This window comes from Diplotaxodon limnothrissa, linkage group LG16 (genome assembly GCF_057381915.1).
Source record: "Diplotaxodon limnothrissa isolate DT_005_m linkage group LG16, D_limnothrissa_male_GT1.1, whole genome shotgun sequence".
In the NCBI taxonomy this organism is placed as follows: domain Eukaryota; kingdom Metazoa; phylum Chordata; class Actinopteri; order Cichliformes; family Cichlidae; genus Diplotaxodon; species Diplotaxodon limnothrissa.
The window spans coordinates 17063031-17086393 of record NC_140611.1 but is presented as its reverse complement, the minus strand read 5'-3'; the positions used below and the strand labels follow the sequence as shown (position 1 = coordinate 17086393).

Genomic DNA, 23363 nt, shown 5'->3' with positions numbered 1-23363 from the left:
CACGATGCCTATGAGCAAGCATTTGGCAACAGTGGAAAGGAAAAAAAATCCCCTTTATGCACTTTGTCTAACATTCATGCACCCACTCACACTCCAGTTTATGGATAGGGATCACTTCAGTGTTCCCACGTGTCAGCAATTAAACCACTGATGATCTGATTAGTAGATGACGTGCTTTACCTTCTTGAGTTGTAGCTTGTGGCTAGTGCAGTAGTTAACCCACTTGCCTTACATGCATATGAGCAAGACTAGGAGGAGAAAGCTTCCTGAAGTCACAAGCTGGTATACTCCTCACACTCCCTAGTTTATGTCAGGAATGGCATATGGTGTAAAACTCTGTATTTATTATGATAAACAGTATGTTGCTGACAATGCTTCTGTACTTCTGCTCGAGTATTTTTCCACTGCCGCCGGTACTTTTACCTATCTAAAGGTTCTAACACTTCTTTCACCACAAACAGCTGGATGGGAAGCTGATCAACTTTCCCACTAGCAAGCGTCATCTCACACCAGGGGTTTCCAAAATGCTGATTTGCCAACACTGCAAACTGAAATGGACATTTACCAGTTTGGAACACTGAGAAATATTTATGGCCCCAGTAAAAGAGATGGATAAAAAAAATGCCCTTGTGTGGCTTGGAACATGGGCACAAAGTCTAAGATTATAGCAGCGGCAGCCAGGTCCAAAAAAGTGGGCGTTGTATACCAAAACTACCAGCATTTCTCGTAATGCCCATTTATACACGAGCAGAGAAGATAAAATGGGGCTATTTCTAGTTCTCTGGAGCCTCGGGATTTTGCTGTAGCTTGTTAGAATCAGCTGAGTACTCATATGATTGAGCACAGACACTGCTGGAGTCTGATGCACACCAGTTCTAAACAGAAAGTACAAGCTAGGAAAAAGATACTCTAAAGTAGTATAATCAGTTTATTGTGATTTATTAGGTTTCAAGGGGGGAAAAAAAACAAACATTTGTGTTTTATGCTTCTTTTTTTATATGTATCGTGGCTGCTAAAATATATGCAAGTGTCTTCTTGTGTGTCAAAAGAGGTAAAAAGAGGTTATTCAGGAAGTCATATAGGATTGGTTTATGGTCCTATGAAAAACTATACATGCTATACAGTGAGCAAACAAAGCTCTGACAGGAAACCATCAAGCTTGACAAAATTATAAGACAGTCTTATCATTCACAAGTGTTATTTGCTACATGTTTACACAGACTTTTGCACCACCACACTTTTGGCCAAGGCAAAGAACACGTAACGACCAATCCCTCATCACTTCAGACGGCGTTCTTTAAACTTGCGCCGCACACAAGTACCCAAGACAACACGTAGGCAAGTCAGCAACGTCTACTACACAGCCATTGGAAAGATAAACACAAGCCTCTACCTCTACAACCAAATCAAAATTAGTTTTTCCCCAACAAGATGTTTTTATTTACATGGCACAGTTTCAGCTATTACTATCAGCTACTTTAATTTGACCTAAAGGAGTCGAATAGTAAATGCTGCCAAAATTGAGAAAAAGGAGACAAAAGGGCAGAAAGAAGTCAGATAAACTGAAGAAACACAAATATTCAAATGTTACACAAATAACTTTCTAAGAGAGAGCAAAGGAAATTATCTAATTCAATCACTTCCCTGTGTTGTAACAGAGGCAGAACGATAGACTAAGTAGATAATAATAAAATCTACAGATAAATGTATTCCAACCTGTATCTGTCTCTAGTATCAGTCTGTTTACAGCCAATAACGACATCAAACCAGCTCGACCTCTCAAACCAAACACCAAAACTAAATTAGTGGGTGTGAAAGCGCAATCAGAGAGCATACCTCTGCAATGAAGATTACTTGCTCAGCCGCAATCCATAAATCCACATGTAACAGCATTCATCTATGTTCTTTGAGATTTAAATACAGACCCAGACAATCCCCAGCAGTACCCCCCCAAAAAAGAAAAAAAGACAGACACAAGGAGAGTTAAAATAGAGGAATCAGCTGTGGGTGAAACAGTGTCAGACATCATTGTGTCGTACTTATCAGGCACACTGCAGCCTTTGTGAGCGAGGAAACAGGGTGAGGCTGGTATTTCTCTCTCCAAGTTAACTACAGGGCACAAATATAACCCTTGTGTTGCCCTTTTACAGCCAGGGCTGTGTCAGTGGTGTAGAAACTTTATTGGCCTCTCAGCATCATCGCTCGTTTGGTTTCCCAATCTGCCCACGGTTCACGCAACGCTGTGACAAACAGTGATGGCATTGCCATATATTATACTATGGAACCAGAAGGTGCAGTTCCAGCTCGCTGAACCACACCCGAAACAACAACACACCGGGCACTGCGTCTGACTCCTTTGCCCCGAGTTCCAAACATTCAGATTTTCACAGTGAGCTTCAAAGTACTACCACAGTACACACAGAATGGGGTACAATACACACTGGTGGTGAAGAAATTCTGATAACAAGCTATGTAATCTGTACACATTTCTCTGGGAAACAACACTTTCCTTCAAATATGTGGTTTCTTATGCCATTGCATAAGAAAATACACACAGAGGTCACAATGCTTATTGATTATTTAGAAGAAGCTATTAACATTCCTCAGAGGACAATGCACCTGTCAATCTTGTGCAGTTGTTTTCTCTCTTTTTTTGGGTTGCAGAGCAGTCAATAATTTGCTTAATCAAACAGTGGAAAACAAATGAGACTTTGGACCCCTCTCTGTGGGGGACTTGTTCTGTCAGTTACTGGAAGTCACAGAGCAAAGCGATCACAACAGCGAGAGCAATTTGCAAATTCCACTATAAACGTTGTGCATTCAGAAAGCACTTAAATACATGTAGGCTAGCAAAGGCATCATCATAAAACTATGGTTTATGGACGGGCTGAAACTCATTGAACAATCTCTAAATCCTTAGGGCCTTATAAAACGGATTTAAATAAATTTTCATTTTAAGTTCAATTTAAACAAAAATCAACAAACAACTTTTTTCTTATTTTAAAAAATCCTAACTTTTGAGTGAAAAAAAACCCTCTAAGCCAAGCTTATATATTTGAAGCAAGTTATTTTCTGCTGGTTATGTTTGGGACATGTACACAACCGCGTCGTAGCAATGCTGCTGAATTTCTATATCGGATCTAATAGTCCACAGGATGTAGCTAATTTTGAATAGTGCGCTTTTGGAGGGAATGATTAATCCTCAGCCTCATCCTGTGGACAGTTGATAGCTGGTCATAAATAGATGTGAATCACAGTTTGCGATCATGAATCAGATTCAGTCTGGTACTACGTGCTTAAGAAACAGTAACTTGGCTTCGGTTTAACACGTGGACGATACGAGGCAGGACACTGTCCCCTCTTATCTTTCAGTATCTGTATCACAACAGTTTGTGATGCCTATTAACACTTTTTGACATTGTGTTTGTGACTGATAAAAGTCATTATCATAAAAAAGGTTTCATAACACAATGCAATACAGCACTGAACGTGCTAGAACCAGTACTACAATTGCAAAGCTCAAAGGTCAGGCCAAACATCCAATACGCTTTTATGGTGATCGTAATGCGGGCGGGCACGAATTAAATAAAGCCTTCCTTGTGTGCGGCGTCATGCAAACTGTCACTGTGCCTTGTTAATAACTGTATTTTAAGCACCTTACATCTATTTGTCAAACTGGATGCCGAGGACATTTCAGCCTAGACGACTGATCAGCAAAAACACGTTGCAGAGAATTTCTTGGTCTGCTAACAAATAGAAAACTCGATTTGTCATTTCAGTTTCGTTTTATATATCAGTCAGTTCATTCTGCTTCATCTTTCTGCTGCAAAACATTTCAGGTAACTAATGCAAAATGGGAAAGTTTAAATCTAAATGGCAAAAAATTTTAAAAATAAACGTCCGGTTTATCTGCAAGTGAAAGCAACACAGAGCAACCAAGAGACAGAATAACAACCTAATTGCTGCTGAACAGCAAAAAACAGTGAAGCTGAGCGAAGCACCTGTCAGACTGGGTTTAAGGGAGTGGAGGTTGGACAAACACCAGGGGTAAAGACAGCTGATAGAGACAACTTTCTCTCCCTCGCTCTGTGTGTGTGTGTGAGCTCTCAGTGCCTCATTTGCTTAGCCTCTGATAAGCACCAGCACCATAAAACCATTGGCTGCTTGTATGCAGCCTTGTTTGGGAAGATATCCTCATGTTACTCCTGGTGCGCGCTCTCTCTCTTTGTAAGTCAGAAATGCTGCAAGCGAAATTTTTACCCAGCAGGCCAAATTTTATTCCTTCTTGCATAAAAAGAATTCTGGGCATAATTAAAACCTGCTGAATTTAAGAGCAGGAATGACTCGTGCACTCAAGAATGTGTAACTGAATATATACAAACACAAACACACGCAGGTGTACTATGAAGACCACAAGCAAGGGGAGGCTGCAAACTATAAAAAGCTCCTTTACTGGTGTCCTGATACCATTCCAATCAGTCCTGCTTCTCAAAGTGACTCCAGATGCTAAAAATAGGATAGCGAGAACAGTCTTACAAAACCCCAGCACGCAGATGGACAAGGCGGCAAAGAGCTGAGCTCAAGTATACTCTAAGAAGTATACTTTGTATTATATGTCTGCGTGACAGAGTCAGCTGCTAATATGCTAGAGTGACTTTTAGTCAGCTATCACTGCATGAGTATCGTTTCTCCAGCTTGTTACTGTCGCACGAAATTTACCACTAGCATCATGGGAAAAGTTATGTAATGAAGGAAGTGACTAAGAGCATGGTGTAAGACGTATCACAGAATTATCTTTATGAGAGTGACAGGCAAAGATATCTTAAGGCAGCTTGTTCTCTGGTGTAGAGGTGAGGGTGTGTCTTCATAAAAGGTAGGCAGATTTGTTTGTTTAAAGCCCATATACCACTTTACAGTACACCTGTCTGCATGTATGCCTTTTTGATTTACGTGGTTTCGACAATAGCTGTCAGCGGTGGCGAAAAACCGCTTAGGTGAATTATGGGAAAAATGCAACATCTCGAAGGAACACCCCAAATTAAGGGCTACTTTGTGTTTACATTAAGTGAAACACAAAGAGGTGAAGCCCCTCTGAATATACATGCTGCATTTTTACACCTTCACCATGGATTATTTTGTCACCCAAAGTGATGTATTTGCTAATAAGGGCTTATCTGCGTCAAGCTTAACGACCTGCAGGTATTGCTGTTAAAGCACTTTTTTTAAATGCTTGCGCAGCACAGAGAGGGTGCCACAGAGGATGGACAGTACGCCGAGCCCTGCTTCGCTTCCCCCTGAAGGCACACCTGTGCGAAAGATGAACAGGTTGTTCAACATACCGCGCGCTTCTCTGGCGGGGCATTCAACTGACACAAAAGCAACTGTGTGAAAAAACTAATAAACACAGCAGCAGGGTACTGATAATGCGCGAGGCTTCTCTTTAATTAACAATCGCAACGACGAGTCTTTAAAATCTATACCCTGCACCAGTAAGTGCTCAGTTACTGTCACGACTAGGATTTTGCAACCGGAATCATGACATTTGTATTGAATGGAAATTAATTTGACCTGATACTTTACAATCAGATTACACATTCTTACTACTGTGTTTTTTTTTTTTTATCAACAGTTGGATCTCCCACACTTTAAAGAAACTCATGTACCTCGGCAGGTGTATAACAGCAGGAGAAAATATGTACTGAAAATAGAGTTGACCTTTTTTTAACAGCAGCTTGAATCGTGGCTCACATGAGAACCCATGTCCCTTACAGTATCTGTGAAAGCTACAATGAATCATTCAGCCTCTCTGTGGGAGATTAAGTTGATTCAATCAAGGAAGAAGCAAAAACACGAGTGGGTCTCGGCTTTTGTCTCTTGCATGATTGCATCACAGGTCTGTGAATGATGAGTACAGGCATCAAAGTGTTTGTGCCAATGCTCTGAAAGCTTAAAACTTACTTGACTGTGACTCTTGAGGACAAGTCTTGAAGATCTCCGGGGTGAAAGAGCTGCGCTTCCTTTAGTCCAAGCTTCCCGCAGGCCTTGAGGAAGACGTTAAGGTTGTCCTGGGTAAAGAACAAAGCAGGGATGAGGTCTGTCCACCTTTAGAGGCAAAGAATAATCACTCAGGAATTCAGTGGCAGGGACACAACCTACAAGTGATTGCTTCCAAAGTTCATGTCACAGAGCAGAAGTGGATTGGGAGGAGCATGTGCGTAGCAAATAAGAAGTGACCCATGGCAGGACACAAACACACATGCAGTGGGTGGGGGGAGGAGGCAGCCTGACAAGAGCTGAGTGACAGCAGCAGAAAACAGCCAAACCAGGAAGAATGACATCAGAGGTTTGCACAAGTCCCACCCAGCCAGGAGCTGGAGAGCAAAAGTGACGCACGCGGCAGCACGCTGCCTGTTGCACTCTTTTCTCACACCCTGAAACTGTCCCCTCCCCTCTGTGCCAAGCCCTTTATTCGAGAATACCTGTGGAATCTGTGGGGTGGTGGTGTATTTTTGAGACATTAGGTTGCTATGAAACCTTAAGTCGGGTGACAGAAACGGATAAATATTTCCCTGAAGCGATTCTTCAGAGGACATGGGAGTGGAAGGACTGCTTTTTTTTTTTGTTTCCCCCGTACATTGTGTCAATCACTTTACGGTTTGCGTGTACGTACACGATTTGGACAGGTGTGTGGGCATGATGCAGGAAAGCAAAAATACATTTTGCTCCAAACATATACACACAACTCAGACATTTCAAGCAAATCAACCACACAAGCACCATTCTTTTCCGGTCTCGTGACTTTTCCAGTTGTAATCCCAACTGTCCTGTTTGTAAGGCTGCACTTCCCATTGGGACAGCACTGCTTATGAGGGCTTTCATGTAATCATACATGGTTTCAACATGGGCTGAAATAATTAAGGGGTAGCTAGTTCTATATTTAAATGGCAAACATGCTTATTAGCAAATGGAGGAAGAGAGTTCGCCTCCCAGTGGATGTGAGCTAACAGTTTTGCCTGTCCCTCTGCAGTACTTTGATGGGCTTTATAGGCTACAACCATTACAAGTCATACATCAGCACTTCACCTACTGTATGCAAGAGGTACAGAATAGCACAATCTCCCAGACTGAGATATCGTGACGAATACGACTGAGTAACTCAGGAGATAACACTGATTCTGGCTGCTTAAAGGGACAGATAGGGCCTTTGGTGCTTTTTATCTTCCATCTACATTGATTAAGTGTGAGTTGATCACTACTTGAGATTTAAGCTATTGTGATGTCGTCTTTCTGTTGAATATAATGCAATCAGATGGCGCTTGCCTTGGACCACTCATAGGGCCAAAAACTATTTTTTGAAAACTCTGCAGCAATGTCTGTTTTCAAGAAGAAAAAAAATGCACAGGCCTTGTTGAATGTCATGTCATTTTGTGTTACTGATTGGTACAACATGTACCTTTCAGAAAAAACAAAGCATACTTTTAGCTGCTTTAATTTGCCTCACTAGGGTGAGGCAAACAACAAGACAGCTTTCAAGTACAGGCACTCTGAATGTTAGATTGGAATTTTAAAAACTTGCATTACAAATTATGTTTAAAGACGAGACAATAAATATGGTTTAAAGGAAGTGTAACACAGCCCAGATCATGTTTTCAACAGTGAAGTGAGGAATTGTTAATATTTTATTTGTTTCCCAGGAAAATGTCTAATTCGGTTAAAGTTTGAGAAGTATCATGGTGTTTTTTCAAATGCAGCAAATATCTGCAGTGGCATGAATTATGAAACACAGCTTTATTCATCATACAACCTGGTAACCCATCAGCCCATCCAAAGCCTCCTAAAAAGTGACTGGACAATAAAACTAAGCCTACGAACAGACTACAGATGGAAACCAGAATATTTGTGCAAACAACAATTTTGTTGCATATATGAACATATTCATATGTAAAATCTCTTTAGAGAAATTATTCAGCGATAACTGAGTCTGTTAGCATGATCCCTTTACTTAGCCTTAATTAACTAAAGTGGCATCCAAAACTAACTATAGAAGGAACTGAGTTTGTAATCTGTGTCCATTATCTAAATAGTGACTATATTTGTTATAATAAGTTAACTGGTAATGTTATTCAGTACTTTATATGCTAAACTGTTAACGTGCAGATCTCATAACATATATCCCACTCAATCCCAGAAAATGGGATTAAGGCAAATAAAATTCTAGTTCTATATCTTTTGGTATGTTAATTAACTACAAAGAGCATTATGAACAAACTAAAAGCCCCCGCCCCCCCAATAGATCAGTCCCAGAACATGCAGAGATAATGATGTTGAAGGAATTTTATGCTGACTTGTGCCTGCATATAATCCTGCTAAATATGCTGTACCCATCCAGCAGCCTCTAATCCTCTCATGCAAACTCGAGGATCCTGATTTAAGCACTTCGCTCCAAGAAACGGAAAGCTTCTTCATCCCTTCTGGTCGCATTATGGCCACGCCATTTCTTTCACTGCTCTCTTTGTCTACAATAATTCCCCTCAACTGACCCCTTCCAGTGCTTTAAAGAACAAGGAAAGTTATGATTAAAATATCAGGCTACACAGTTTCAAAACCTGTGACAATAAACCAAGAGGAGATTGAATACTTGAAATACCGTCTCTCCTCAAACGGGCTCAATAAAGGGCCCACACGTCTCAAAAGTCGGATCCAGTCATAACATGCACGCATACAACGCAAACACAGTAACAAAACATGGTCAAATACCGTTCATTGCACAGACAATTACACATTTAGATGAGTAAAGACACCCTAAAGGCCACTGAAACTGTTTATCCTCTCCATCCTCTCCCAACTACCTCAACTCACCAAGGAGTTGGTGTGTGCTGGAGCAGCCACTGACATGCCAATTACGGTGTATTTATGGTCTGCACTTTAGTGGGCAGATGGAGTCATCCTTAACTCCCTCCCTCTGGCTTTGCCCCAGTGGGCCTCAGATCCAGGCCCACATTCGTGCAGTTCGCTGCCCAACCACACAACTGCCGCCTTCCTGCTAAGCACTGGTAAAAGCAGAACCAGGCTTGAACCGGGCTTCCATGGCCCAAACCCACATCTCACTCAGCAACAGTCAGAGGAGTTTGCTGACATGAGAAACATTCCCCTGGACACAAGTGAAAGCAAAGAATAGGCCAGAGACTGGAGCCAATGTTGCTAAATATTCTGCAAAACTGGAGATTTACTGTTTTTCTCTCTCTCCTTCGTTCCTTCTTTGGTCTTTTTTGCTCTGCCCAAACTTGAGGCTGGTATTGATTTAGAGTACTGACAATCCCACAGATAGCAAATCTCAAACCCCACTTATAAGTCTAAAAGTTGAAAATACTCATATTTGAGTGGTAATGAGGCACGTTTGCAAGGAACAAAATGATTCAAATCATGCTGTATCTACTCTGCAAAATGAAAAAAGAAACAAAAGAAAAATAGTGTTACTCTTGCTCTTTGTCCACTGCTTCTGGCTTTTCTTCCAGATCTATATTTCTAAGTTGTGTAACAGAAGATGAATGGGCAAACACAGAAATGTTCAGAAAATAGCAAACTTCCAACTAAAAAACCACCTCCCTCCACCACCACCAACAACAACAACACCACCAAAGACCACACTTATTGCTATTAAAAGAGACGCGAGATAGGGGGAAAAAGTGAGAGTACTTGGAGAGGAAATATATTCTCGCATCAGTGAGACTGAGTAATGTTCGTCTGGAGAACTTTCCACTTTTCTCCATGTGGTTGGCAGTCACTGATAGCCTCGAGCCAACCAGAAGCCTTCACATTTGCGAGAGAATTTATGATCAGGTGGTTTCAGGTTTATGTCCAGGTCTCGGAAATACCACACAAATGCTTCAGATGGAGGAGAAACTTATTACCTCAGCAGGTGCCCGGCCAGCTCTGTCAGTAGTAGTCCAAAACAAACTGGCAGGAAATTTGATTTACGTCAAAATGCCTATATGATGGCGCATGTTTGTTGTTTACAGACTGCTTATTTCACTGCTAACTTGTCACTGTCTTGTCAGCAGAGCCCATAGACACACATGAACTCCCTCTGCTTCAGCTAGGGTTGGGATTCTCTATAATTCCACTAGACAGCTGGTCCCAATTACTCCCACAACAGAGAGATGCTGAGGGATGGGTTTAAGGTAGGTTTTTAAACCTACCCTAGAAGTTGTTTGCAGACGCTCCCAAAACATCCATGTTAGCTAAACCAGCCAGGCCCAAAAGATCTCAGCTGAAATGTGACAACAGTACCAGGCCGACTGATTCAAAAACAGGTATTTAGCATAGACTGTACCAAAGATTGGTATAACCAAAGACACAAGCCACTGGCTTACTGTTTTTGTCTTTGAAAATGGACCTGGGCCCTGTACTACAAAGCAAGTTAAACAAACCCAGGATATCTTTCCATGATCTGGCCTCACTTACCGTAAGATCAGCAATGAAGCTAAGTGATCACACTTCTTTCCGAGCTTTCTTCCAGGAATGGTGATGTCATTTTGGTCAGTAGGTGGAGATTTTATACCTGCTGATCTCTGATCTCGAACATAACCTGCTGCAGAGCAGGTAAGGCCCGAAGGATAACTTGCGATGTTGGTGCACCCCGGTAAGAGGTCAGTCATCTTCATTCTACTAACAATCTATTTCAGGGGTGTCAAACTCAAATACACAGTGGGCCAAAATTCAAAACTGGAACAAAGTCGCGGGCTAACATTAATATTTATTGAAATATATTTATTCCTCCAGATATAAGAATGAATCTTTTCTTATGGACTAAAACACGTTTTGCTGAAAAACTGAATATGGAACAAGCAAAGCTTAATACTAAATAATATATATATTAGCTGTATAATACCAGTAGGCCCGCTGTAATAGTAATTCGCGGGCCAAATGTAATTAGGCTGCGGGCCAAATCTGGCCCGCGGGCCAGAGTTTGACACCTATGATCTATTTTGAACCTTGAAATCACCTGGATAAGCCCAAATCCTACTTTATAGTGCAGGTATATCTGGACAAAACGCCAATACTTAATGCTAATGTCAATTTGGTTTTTAAGGGACGTCCATATTTCTCCTTAATACTAAATTTGATGCAAAGATTGAATTTACATCTTAATGCAACTGAAACAGATGAGTTTTCTAAAAATGTATCCTCTGTCGTGTCGTCACGAGGGACGAAATTAGCCATAGAGACAACAGATGTTTTTGCACCACTCTAAAGACATGTTTATTTCTGTTGCAACTTTAAACTTGAGGGTTTGTGGGGATTGACTGACTCTTGGAGCCAGCGTCACATGGCCGTTAAAGGAGCTTCTTGAACTTCAGCGTTCAGTTTTTCTGCTCTGCAGGTTGCCGCTTGGTTTTAAACCCCAAATCTGGCCCCGTCTAACATTCTATCACTCAATCAAAACTGTAATCATCATGCCAACACAAAGACCTTTTGTCTGTAATGGTTTTGATTGAACACAGCCTTCAGCACGGCCGTCCCCGTATTTATGATGCAACCAAATGAACCGGCGGCATTTCAACCAGCTTCACGTTCATTGAACTTAATAGCGTGGAAGGATACGTGGAGCGACAAGTCACTGAGCAAAAACTCTGCTGCTGCCTGCTACACCTCACACTGCTCCACCCAATCTAAGACACCCACTACTATTTCTACAATAGAAATTATCCCCCCCCAAAAAATGCAATAACGAGAGACAAAACTATGATCAAAATAAAGATGAGCTCTTATTGTATTTAAAGGATATGTCTGAGTACAGCTTTTAAATACAATAAGATTGAGACTAAACAATAAGGGGGAAAAACTTACCAGTCCAGCAATAGGAGTAGGCAGTCTGTTAACCCTCTTGACAACACCAGGCTTGATCTTGTTAATCAGTCTGTGAGCAAAAGAGAGGGAGAGGACGAGGGGAAGGGAGACGGTGAGTGAAAGGAGTTGGTTATTGGCTAGCCTGCTTTAAGTGCGAGGGAACGAATAAAATGTGTTGCAAAGTCTTAGTGTTGTGTGTTTACGACTTTGTTTAATGGTAGCCACCTGGCTTCAGTTTAGCAAATCGCCACTGCTGCAACCGTGATGTAAACACACCAGGCACACTGCTCCTAAAATATACCCTCCAACACTGAAACAACCCCAAACAAACCTTGAATCAGCCTCAGAAAACAGTAAGTAAGATAGATGGTGGATTTCTGGTGTTAACCAAACACCCAAGGCAGAAAAAAAACAAACAGCTTGACCAACTGGACTAAAGGCTTCATAAGATGACCATAGTTTATTGTGCCTCAGAGATCTGGTCGGAAAAAAAAGAACTACCACACAGTAAAATTATTCTGTTAGAGGTATTTACAAGTCATGCTTCCCGTTTAAAAAAGTCTTCCTTTCACGGTTTAAATTATAGAATATTTTGCAATCAAATATACTCAAAGTACAAGGACTGCAGACTGCAACTAAATCCTATATTCATTACTACTTAATATAAAGATCATATGCTTTATATACCAGGGAGCTACATTAACATGACTGACAGGTCAACTGAGGAATACTGAGCATCTAGCTTAAATTCAGTTTTCAGCTAGAAAACCTTGCAATTTATATGGATGTTACTTTGACAGGTGCACTCCTCAAAGGAAGTGGTCTCCCCCAGCTCTGTTATAACCATGCTGCACAAACTGCTGAGAACCTCTACCAAGAGCAAAGGGTGTTTACCAGATCTCCAAACTTCCAAGCTGACTGTTCATTCGAATTATTAGCAAACATCCCAGTGCCAGAGAGTAAGAGACACCCACAGATGATCCATGTGGGGGTAAGCATGAAACTATGCAATACTGTGCAGTTGGTTTTATTATTCTGCATGACTGATTAATAAAAATCCCTATAAAATGTAATCCAAAGCAATAAAAAGGTGTGACTACAACCCCCACTGCTTGATTAAAGAAAAATAACACATTAAAAGCTCAACATGAGGCAAAATAATTTGTTTACTCTGCGGGCTGGGAGCGGATGGACTGGTATAAGGCTTAGCATGGGCTCACAATAGATGTAAAGAAAGAATGCAAAGGGCCATTTGGGTTCACATTACTCATTTAGCATGAAACAATGGAACGTTACGAGATAACACACACTTTAAGTGAAGTAGGATATAAACATGTCTGCGATCCACGCAAAACATTCTTTTCCAAGCGAGAAACTCCGATAACCAAAACACAATGGGAAGGGAGGCAGCGTTGCTAGGTGAAAGCGATTTTAATCTGTCTTCCTCTTCCTTGTGTTGAGAAAACACAGACAGCCCCTGAGTGAGAGTGTCCGTGTAGTTCTCTGACATCAGGCAAACAGACGAGTCAGGATCAAATCAGCAGAATGAACGGCTTCTTCTCTGAACCAATGCCAATAGAGTGTGGAAGATTCTGCATGGCCTGCTGGTAATTACGGCTTCCTGCTGATCCGAGCAAATCACATCAGTGATGTGCCCATTTAGCAGTGCTGCCCACAAGCAGACACATGAAGGGACATGAGGCTAGCCCTCACACACAGAGCCCTAATCTGAGAAAAAGCCACAAACCCACAACTCTAAGAAGAGCAGTTAGTGAATGAACACACAAGCCAGTCCCGGACAGATAAATTTGTTCCTCCAACTCATCAAAAATGTATGTACCCGTCGATGTACCCATGCTAATGAGAAAGCGGGGTGCCCTGATTCTCCAGTGCGGTTTCAGCTGGAGCTCTTTCCATTCACTACACAGCTTCTCACACAGCTCTCATTAAAGTAACGATGGCGCTCTGCCCGATCCACAGATCTGTAACATCTGTCAAACACACAACACAGCTCCTATTGAAATAGATCACATTTCATATTCTCAAACAAGACCACAGGGGAAAGAGCTGACAAAGAAAACATCAAATAACTACATAATAGTCACTATTGTGCTGTCTCAAAACACAGGCTCACTTCATGTGACTAACAAACAAACAGTGACCCAGCAGGGGGTCTGCCTGGGAAACATCAGTAACACTTACGTCGGTGCGCAGACCTGAAGGAGAGCGGAGGGATTCCTTATGAATGAGTGGCTTACGAGAGGTGCCTGGGAAAAGCAGAGTACTTACTCACACAGAAGAACGCCATTCTCCAGCGCAGATCGGAAATCCTTGCTCCCAAATTTTTTCTTCGTTACTGCCTGGGGGAAAAAAAAAGAGGAAAAAAAGTGATACAAAAAAAACAAAAAAAACAAAACATAACAGAGCAATCAGGGTTGGATGAGGAGAGGAGGCGGGAGGTGAGGGGGGGTGGGGTGTTATATGTGTGAAATAGGGTGGAGAGCCTGGAGAAGAAAGGTAGGATGTTGAGAACAGTAGCAGAGGAAGTCAGAGGTATTTCCTCTCGAGTTCCTACGCTGTCTCTGCGGGGAGAGAGCCGTGCACAGTTCTTCAGGTATTCCTCAGGAGCTCACAAGTACCTCATGTCTTCTCACTTTAATGCCAAAAGCTGCTGGTAAACCGGAGAGCTGTGCTAAAACTGTGCTGGAGTCAGACTGCCTGAACCACAAAGCTATGGCAGCATCTGGAGTACGGGAGGAACACAGCACTTTGTTATAGCCTCATGCCTTTCCCATGATCTAAAACCACCGCTGCAGGAACACCAAGAGCCATTACGCAGACAAACACACCGCACGCATGTCGTGCAGCCTTATGCATTTAAACTCATGCACATTTGCATCCTTGATTTTAAACATAACACTAATTATATTTTGTATCTGCTTGTTGTAGCTTTTCATTAATGCATTCTGAACTTCCAATAATAGCTTTTTTATGTTACTAACCAGTCTAAGTTTGTCAGACTAACACACCAGTCAGTACCTGTGATTGTATCCGGCTCCTGTATCCAGTTATCTTTGAAAGCAGAGCAGCTCTGCACAATCCTTTACAGTCAATATGTTATAACCCCAATTCCACATGGTTTATTTGCTGTGTAAAATGTAAATAAAAACAGAATGCAATGAATGCCATTTTAATAAAATCACATTTTATTCACAACAACATGTCAAATATTTTTAACGGAGATGTACCATTTTAAGAGAAATACTAACTCATTTTAAATTGAATGGCAGCAACATGTCTTAAAAAAAAGTTAGGACAGGGCCACGTTTACCACTATGTAGCATCCGCTTTTCTTTTATCAACAGTCTGTAAACATCTGGGAACCGAGGAAACCAGATGCTGAACTTTTGGGAGAGGAATGTTGTCCCATTATTGTCTGACACAGGATTCTAGCCGTTCAAGAGCCCTGGATCTTCCTGGATCTGGTGCTCTAAATGTTTTCAGTTGGTGAAACGTCTGCACTGTAGGCAGGCCAGTGCAGCACCTGGACTCTTCTACTATGAAGCCATACTGCTGTAATAGATGTAGTATGCAGTTTACCATTGTAAGGTTTCTGTTTCTATTTACTTTTTGCACAGCATCCCAACCTTTCTGGTATCAGGATTGTGGAATTTATTTTTTTTTAATTTGCATGTACATCAAAACACATTAGACAATTATACATGTATTCATAGAACTTTTGCAATGTGGTAAGTGCACTGCAGGACAAGTAAAAACAACTGGACAAAAATATCCTCCTCTATTTTCCAAAGCAGAAAGGACTTTTTAAATTAAGTGTTTCTTTGCCAGTGGCCTAACGTTCCCACACATTGTGCTCAGCTTTTAAGCAATCCCTGAAGAGTTGAAACAAAAAGCAGTGCTATCCTCTCTGGCAGAGGTTATGACTACAATGGCAACCTCATAGTATTTTTTTTTTTTTTTACTGTGGGAGCATGCACACTGTAAAACACTTTTTTTAAGAGGTCTTGAGCAATAGTTTCCAGGCTTTCTAAAATAACCTGAGAAACACATCTGACCCTTCAGATGATCCATCTACTTTTCACTGAATCCTCATCAGAACTGGTTTCAATGGAAGGCCAAAGTTCAAGAAGCCAAATTGTAAAATAGAATTAAACCAAGTCTGTTTTTGCCTTATATACGGTATTTCCATGTATGTTTGGACGTGCTTTGATAAATTGCTACAGCTATTTACATTTTTCCAGCAAAATATAAAGAAACGGAGGCTGATTCAAGACCTTTGCACATTACTGTAACTTAAATCACCAAGAGGGAGGGTGAGCTGACACATTGAACTACAAGAATAATACTGGTGGGTGCAGCTGGCATGAGCCAAAACATAAATGCACGCACTCTCACAGAAAGCAAAAACACGTTGGACGAGTCTCGCTGACTGATTGATCAGATGTTCCTTGTTCCAAGCCTTTTGTCTGACTTCCTTTGTCCCACAGAAAGGAACAAAAGCTGGGACAATTACTACTATAGTTAAGTACAGGCAAACATTTTTAGGATGACAGGAGAAACAGAAACAATTATAGAGACTGGCTGGATGCCACTATTATTCCTTGCCAACAGATTGTGCTACACCCCAAAACACACCCTAGGTAAGCTGAGATGCCCAAAGCCTCAAATACCCATCATTCCAAAAGTATTAGACCATGGTGTAATAGATGAATAAAGATTAAGGTTCTCACACTAGTAGGAGGAAGCCATTCTGCATATGTGATTGTGCTGCTGTTTGGGAAATACATGTTTTGTTTACATAATACACTGAGATCTTGGCCTGCTCCTCTTTCATTGACCAAAATACAATCAGAACCACACACTGAGAACACGAAACCAGCACACAGATATGCAAAGCTACAGACATGTAGACACAAACACAAAATCACACGGAGAGCAAACAACCCCTGCAGCAGACAGAGAGCAGTCAGCCAGCTGCTGCAGTTGGCATATGAAATCCTGACCCCTACTGTTCTATACACACAGCTGGGATTTGCATGCATGCAAACAAACACTACATGTGGGAACATTATCGGAAGTATGATTCCATCTAATTTGGGTCTTTCCTAAAAGTGTCCCTTTATTTATTTTTCATTAAACGTTCTTTTCAGAGTTCTATCGGCTAATCAACCAACAAAATGATTCCAATAATAACTTCAAGGCTAAAAATGGGAGCCGACCTGGAATTAACACAAAGCTGGAAGCATTGGCATAATTCTATCCTCTACAGTCATCATTAGAGGTATTAACTGCACTTAGATCCAGTCCTGCTGTGCCCTCCCTCTCCTGTCCAACCTGCCATGTGGGATAAAAACTCTAATCTGCACCAACATACTGCCGCTCTGATTTAACAGGGAGGTTTAAGCCGGAGCAGGCATTTCAAAAACAGCTTGCCTTCATGCGCACCCACCTTCACCTTCCAGCTTCCACCAAAATGTGACCAAAGTTTACTCTGGGCTGTGGAAGGGTCCTGTGAAATTCATTATTATTATTGGAGTGAACCATTATCTGTGGTAGAGGCCAAATATTCAGAGACTCTGCATCCATGACCGCAGTTATTGTTTATTCATGCAGGGCACTGAGGCAACTCTGTATTCAAGGTTTGTGCGGATGCAGCCCCTCTGGCCACTAATTGTTCCTGAAATTCTTTGTTTCTTCTGCAGCACATTGAGGTATGGGTCATCAGAGGGAAACTGGGACCATATCCAAATATTTCAAGGTTTGGACTCAAGGGAAAGACACTACTGTGGAAGCACTTAGTAATAACACCATCAGCATCCTGGAATAATAGGAGTACATCAACATGTAACTGCAAGGGAATGTTGTCTTGTTTGAGGGCTGGTCTCACATGAGTACGTCTGAAAGCATGCGGCCTCGTTTCTAATTGGTTTCTGTCAAAACAGTGAGGCTACAGCGAAGTGACTAATCATCAATTGCACAACACAGCTTTTGGTATGAAAAACAACACAGCAGCATAGGTCACGGGGAGGGGGGATTCATTCAAACTTGGCAACATTGAAAAAAAAAAATTTGTAGAAAAGGTAATGACCCTACATAACACTTATATAAGGAAAAGTTTGCACACAAAAAGTCAAGGAAAATCTGTCGTAGCATGTTGTGTGGATTAGCTGGTATCAGATAGCATTTCATAACCTTCTTATTTTACTTATTTTATGTGGATGGCTGCAAAATGTCTCAAACCCCACATGGAATAAAAGCATATCTAATAATATTCCTTTCTGGATTTGTTAATTGTGAAATTCTTTCCAAATCAGTCTTTGTATGAAATAATTGAGGAAAGTATTTGAATAGATACTTCTTTTCCAAAAATGTGTCCTTTTTTATCCATTGCATTTATAATTGTAACATTTTGCAATATTATATTTAGCTGGCTAACAAAACCCACACCCCAATGACCTCAACTTGGACAACTTGCTCTACTATAAGAGAGATTTTTCAAACTTTTGCTGCACTTAACAAAAACATTTACAGAAAATAAACAGGTGATTAAAAGGTAAATAACAATCAAATCCCTCCTACACTCACCAGACGCTGCTAGGTACACCTTGCTAATTCTTGGTTGAACCTCTTTGGCTTCAGAACTGCTGCAATGTGGTTGCAGGCCACAGTTGGTACTAAAGGCCCAAGGTGTGACAAGAAAATAATAATGGATTGCATTTTTATATAGCGCTTTTCGAGACCCTCAATGCGCTTTACAATTCCACTATTCATTCACTCTCGCATTCACACACTGGTGGAGGCAAGCTACGGTTGTAGCCACAGCTGCCCTGGGGCAGACTGACAGAAGCGAGGCTGCCATATTGCGCCATCGGCCCCTCTGGCCATCACCAGTAGGCGGTAGGTGAAGTGTCTTGCCCAAGGACACAATGACTGAGACAGACAGAGCTTTGGATCGAACCGGCAACCTTCCGGTTACAAGATGAGCTTCCCAGTATACTAACACCATCACCAGCTTGAACTGTTGATATGAGGCAGGGTTATGTTTTCATATTGTTTACAACAAATTTTGATCCTCCAAACTAAATGTTGCTGAGGAAGTTGAGAATCATCAGACCAGGCAACGGTTTTCCAGTCTTCACTTGTCTTCCAATTTTGGTGAGTCTGTGTAAACTGTAGCTTCAGCTTTCTGTTCTTCAATGAGAGAAGTGGCACCTGGTGTGATCTGCTGCTGTTGCAGCTCGTGTGTTTAAAGGCTCTATGTGTCGTGCACTTCTGCGTCGCCTGGTTGTAACAACTGGCTATTTGAGTTCCTGTTGGCTTCCTATCAGCTTGAAGCGGTCTTGCCATATCCTCCTGCCTCTTCCTGGATCCTTTCTTTCTTTTGGACCATTCTCTGTAACCCTAGAGATGGTTGTGCAGGAAGATCCCAGTTTATTATCATTTTCTAAAATATTCCAGCCCTTCTGGCACCAGCAACCATGCCACACTCAAAGTCACTTAAATCACCTTCCTCCCCCATTCTGATGCTTATCATATCTGCAAGAAAAACAATGCACTAAGTTGCTGCCATGTGGCTGATTAGAGGTTTGAACTAACAAGCAGTTGAACAGGTGTACCTAACAAAGTGGCCAGTGAGTGCATGTGGAAAATCTCCAGAAAAGTAGAATTAAGTTACATTGCTTACACATGTTACTATGGTAGATGGGACAAGAAACTATAAAGGGCTTAGTTTTGGTTCAGTATTACACAACTGTAACCAGATAAGTAACAAAACTTCACAATATCTGCAGTATTATGTTACCTTTGACCTTTTGCTTTGTTCCACTTTGTTTTTTTGAGAAACACAATGCAGCATTTTTTATACTAACCACACACACACACACAAACACACAGCATTGAGAGTTGAAATGTTATACAGAATAAAGAGTGCGATGTTAACATGAGCTTCACATGGACCAATAGCTACTGGGAAACCCCACCTAGAACTGTTCTGAGAGCAGGCTCTTTGAAAAATTCAGTCTTATTAATGACAACGTAAACAAAAGAGGTGGCGGAAAAGATGCTGCCATGTGTCTGACATCTTTGCTTGCTTCGGCACCGTTAGTGAAACACAGATCTAAGACTTAATGATTTTATTATATTACTAATTGCCAAGTTATTATTCATAGCGGATTGTTTATTGTCGGACCAGCCATATACATGATCTTCTGACCTGTAAATATAAACACAGCCACTTCTTCTCAATTGTCCCACCAATCACACTTGAAGCCTTTCTATTTAATTAAAGAGGACCTCCATTATTCCACTGGGCCCTGTGGTTGTAGGACGCATCGCCCTGCGCTGACAGCCTGCCAGCTTCGAGGGGGCTATGTTCACAGCCATGGAAGCTAATGCAGGAATGTGTCCATGTGACAGGCTCCAGACCATTTAGTCTAGTTTTTAACAACACCACCAACCTCGCCACGCACACATGCCTCTGTTTAAAGTGCTGTGAAGCCAAGCAGCTTGTTAATCATTCAGTGGCTGAATCCAAGAAGTGAGGGGGGGATCTCTTTGAAGAGAAACCTTTCCTCTCTGATGGTACTAAGTAGCTGTTTGTTCTTGTATTGCAGAATAGTTCTTAGTCTTATTCTTTCAAAAATATTACCCCCATTGCCTTCACCCATTTGTTCAGCTTTCTGCTCACCCTCCCTAAAGTCCCTCCCTGCAGACCATCATGCCCCCACCTCACTCCATGAGCAAAGCCACTACAATGGGCCAGTGTGCAAGTGTGAGAGACACTGATGTCACATTGAAAGCATTCAGATTCACCCTCATGAAATAAGAACAATATTTGTTTAGTTAGGGCCATGCAGCAGTTTCATGCAGCCCTGCTGGGAAGAGAATTTGCAAGATGAGGACACATAATTTCACCCGCTTGTTATGAGAATAGGGAAAAAAAGCGCCAGTCTGGCACGAGTTGGAGTGGAAACTTTAGAGAATATGACATTTTAGGAATGAAATGGAACAGCTGGAGTTTTTTTTCTGTTGGCAGCTATTTTAAAATTTGAAGGCTACCACAAGAGAGGGGGAAATTACTGTAAAACACTTTTTCAGCTTCAGAAAAGAACCCTCTTGTCAAAACCTCTATTGTATATTGCTCACTTTCAGAATTGGTCATAATCATAATATGCAGCACAAAATACGAACGCTTGGATTCATTGCTAACATGTAATTTTGTATAAGCACCATAAACCCAAAATCTCAGTCATTTGTTATGAATCGGAGTTAATCCACAGTTACATAATAGCTTGGATCAGTCATAGAAGATTTTCCTAATTGCTCTTTTGGGTTTTCCTCTCTACCTGCAGCAACTGAAGCCTCGAAGGCAAAGGTAAATGAAAGAAGAAAAAAAAACAGGTCTAGGCAAGATCTGACATCAGAAGTATCAGCCAGCAACAGTGATGACTGGGGTCAGACCCACCTACCTGTTCTGTGAAGAGAAAAGAGATAAGTGCTAAGAATTGTGTGATTCATCTTTCAAAAGAGAAGATTGATGGCTGGGTAACTTGAGACGTGAGGTCAAAAGGTGACACATGCCTGTATGGATCTTTGAGTCAGGGCTATTATCATTTGGAACTTGGGTGCTGGCGGTTAAAGCAGTTCACAGTCATAAAGAATTTCTCAAGCATGTATGTATTGGAAGGTCAAACTCCGCCAAAAACATAACTATAAAATTAAAAAGATATACAAATAACAGATCTTTTTCACTAGCAACTGACAGTCCTTAACTTTTACTTATAGACTGCCTTACCTGTTAATTCTACTGAGGACAGCAAAGAAAAGAAGTAAAGAAAGTTCTGAAATATATATATATATATATATATATATATATATATATATATATATATGTGTGTGTGTGTGTGTGTGTGTGTGTGTGTGTGTGTGTGTGTGTGATTTTACTCACCTCAATCCATCTCTGCGCCTCCGAGTAGGCTTCCTCGCAGCTGACTGAAGACTGCTCACGCCACTCCATCATAAGAACTTATTATCCGAGCTTCACCGGCGGGTAAAGTCCTAGCAGCCCGCATATAAAAGGTCCACATAAATGTGAGCCAGCTGAAGCAAGCAAACTCGATCAACCTACATAAAAGTGCACACAGGTGAACTCTCAGTCATTCATCAAATATGCCTCCTATTGTTCTTTCCCACCTGCTCATTCGTAAATGAATGCAAGGTGTAACAGTGTGCATCATCTTGCGACTGCTTACCTTTTCTTTCATCCGACACACCTGTGCTTTGTGTCCTTTTGGCAGCGGGTTTACACACTCCACCTTTTTTACGCAGCGATTGAGTGTTTGAAGACGCGCTGAGCTCACCTCTTGCAGCACTCACACGAAAGACAGTTTTTCACCTCAAGTTTTAGAGCTGCATGAGTTAGAGTCTGCAGCGGGAGTGTCTCCAAACCCGGGTCCGGGGACCACCCACAGGTCCTTGAGCGGATTCCAGTTGAAACACACGGTTGAATTCGCTGTTAGCCCCCCCAAGAAAGGTATTTGGACTCCTGGTTTGGGCCAGATGCACGTTAGTGTAAGTGTATACTGAGGTAAGCCATTAAATTCTGTCGGACTACAAATATCCTGAAAGAAAATGTGAGGTCGGTTGACGTCTGGTCTCCAAACACAAAAATGTTGCGGGAAAAAAAAACTTTGAGTCTATGGATAAAACTTATGTAATTGCAGGAGTTCGGCGCTACCTTTAAAATAACGTTCTTTTCCTGCACCACCGCCAAGCGGTGATTAAGGGGTATTCCAAGACCTGAGCACATGCTTTACTCGAGGGTTTCAAACTTCATTGCGAAACAACAGCATGCCGATCCATTAAAATGAGTGGGATTTGGTTTGCAACTTTTAGAACAACTTACTGATTACATTTCAATCAACTGGGCTTTTTTGTTTTTGGAACTTGTAGGGAAGAGGCTATGTGCTACAACATTATCTGCAGTTCTGTGAAAAATGAAGCATGAGTCAGTAGCTTGTAGAACCACCTTTAGTAGCAATAATTTGATGTGATCAGTTTCTGTATAATTCATTGGAGTGTTCCCCACTCTCCTTTACAACCATGTAGAATATTTGGTATAAAAGAAATTTCATGGTGAATTCAATGACTTGGAAAATACCAGGTCCTATAGCAAAACAAGTCCTCCATCACCGTGCTGACAGTTTGCATGAGGCATCTGCTGATGTGCTGTTTGGTTTTCAAGAAATATCGGGTTATTTTGGTCTCATATGTCCAAAAAACACTGTTCCAAGTCTTGTGTTTTGTTCAGGTGTAAATCATTCTGCCATGCTCATTTTAGAGATATGAGACATCCTTATCTCCTGGAAACCCTTTCAAGCAACCAATATTTGTTCAGTCTTTTTTTAATCATACTGTCACAGTTAAACATATAGGGGGTTTATTGCATTTTCTCTAAGCATTGCACAGCCTAACCTTGAGGTGAATTTGCTGGG

The 23363-nt window shown here is 41.4% G+C and overlaps 1 protein-coding gene across 1 annotated transcript in view; it reads right to left on the bottom strand.

Annotated features, from left to right (window-relative positions):
* Positions 1-22265, bottom strand: part of lmo7a (LIM domain 7a) — a 47835-nt gene extending 25570 nt beyond the window's left edge. The window contains exons 1-5 of the mRNA XM_085374899.1: positions 22122-22265; positions 21818-21993; positions 14140-14210; positions 11851-11920; positions 5959-6065 (exon numbers count right to left, since the gene is read on the bottom strand). Coding sequence (XP_085231025.1) covers positions 5959-6065; positions 11851-11920; positions 14140-14210; positions 21818-21889 — 320 coding nt within the window. The 5' untranslated portion in view covers positions 21890-21993; positions 22122-22265. The remainder of the gene's footprint in view (positions 1-5958; positions 6066-11850; positions 11921-14139; positions 14211-21817; positions 21994-22121) is intronic.
* Between the last annotated feature and the right edge of the window lie 1098 nt (positions 22266-23363).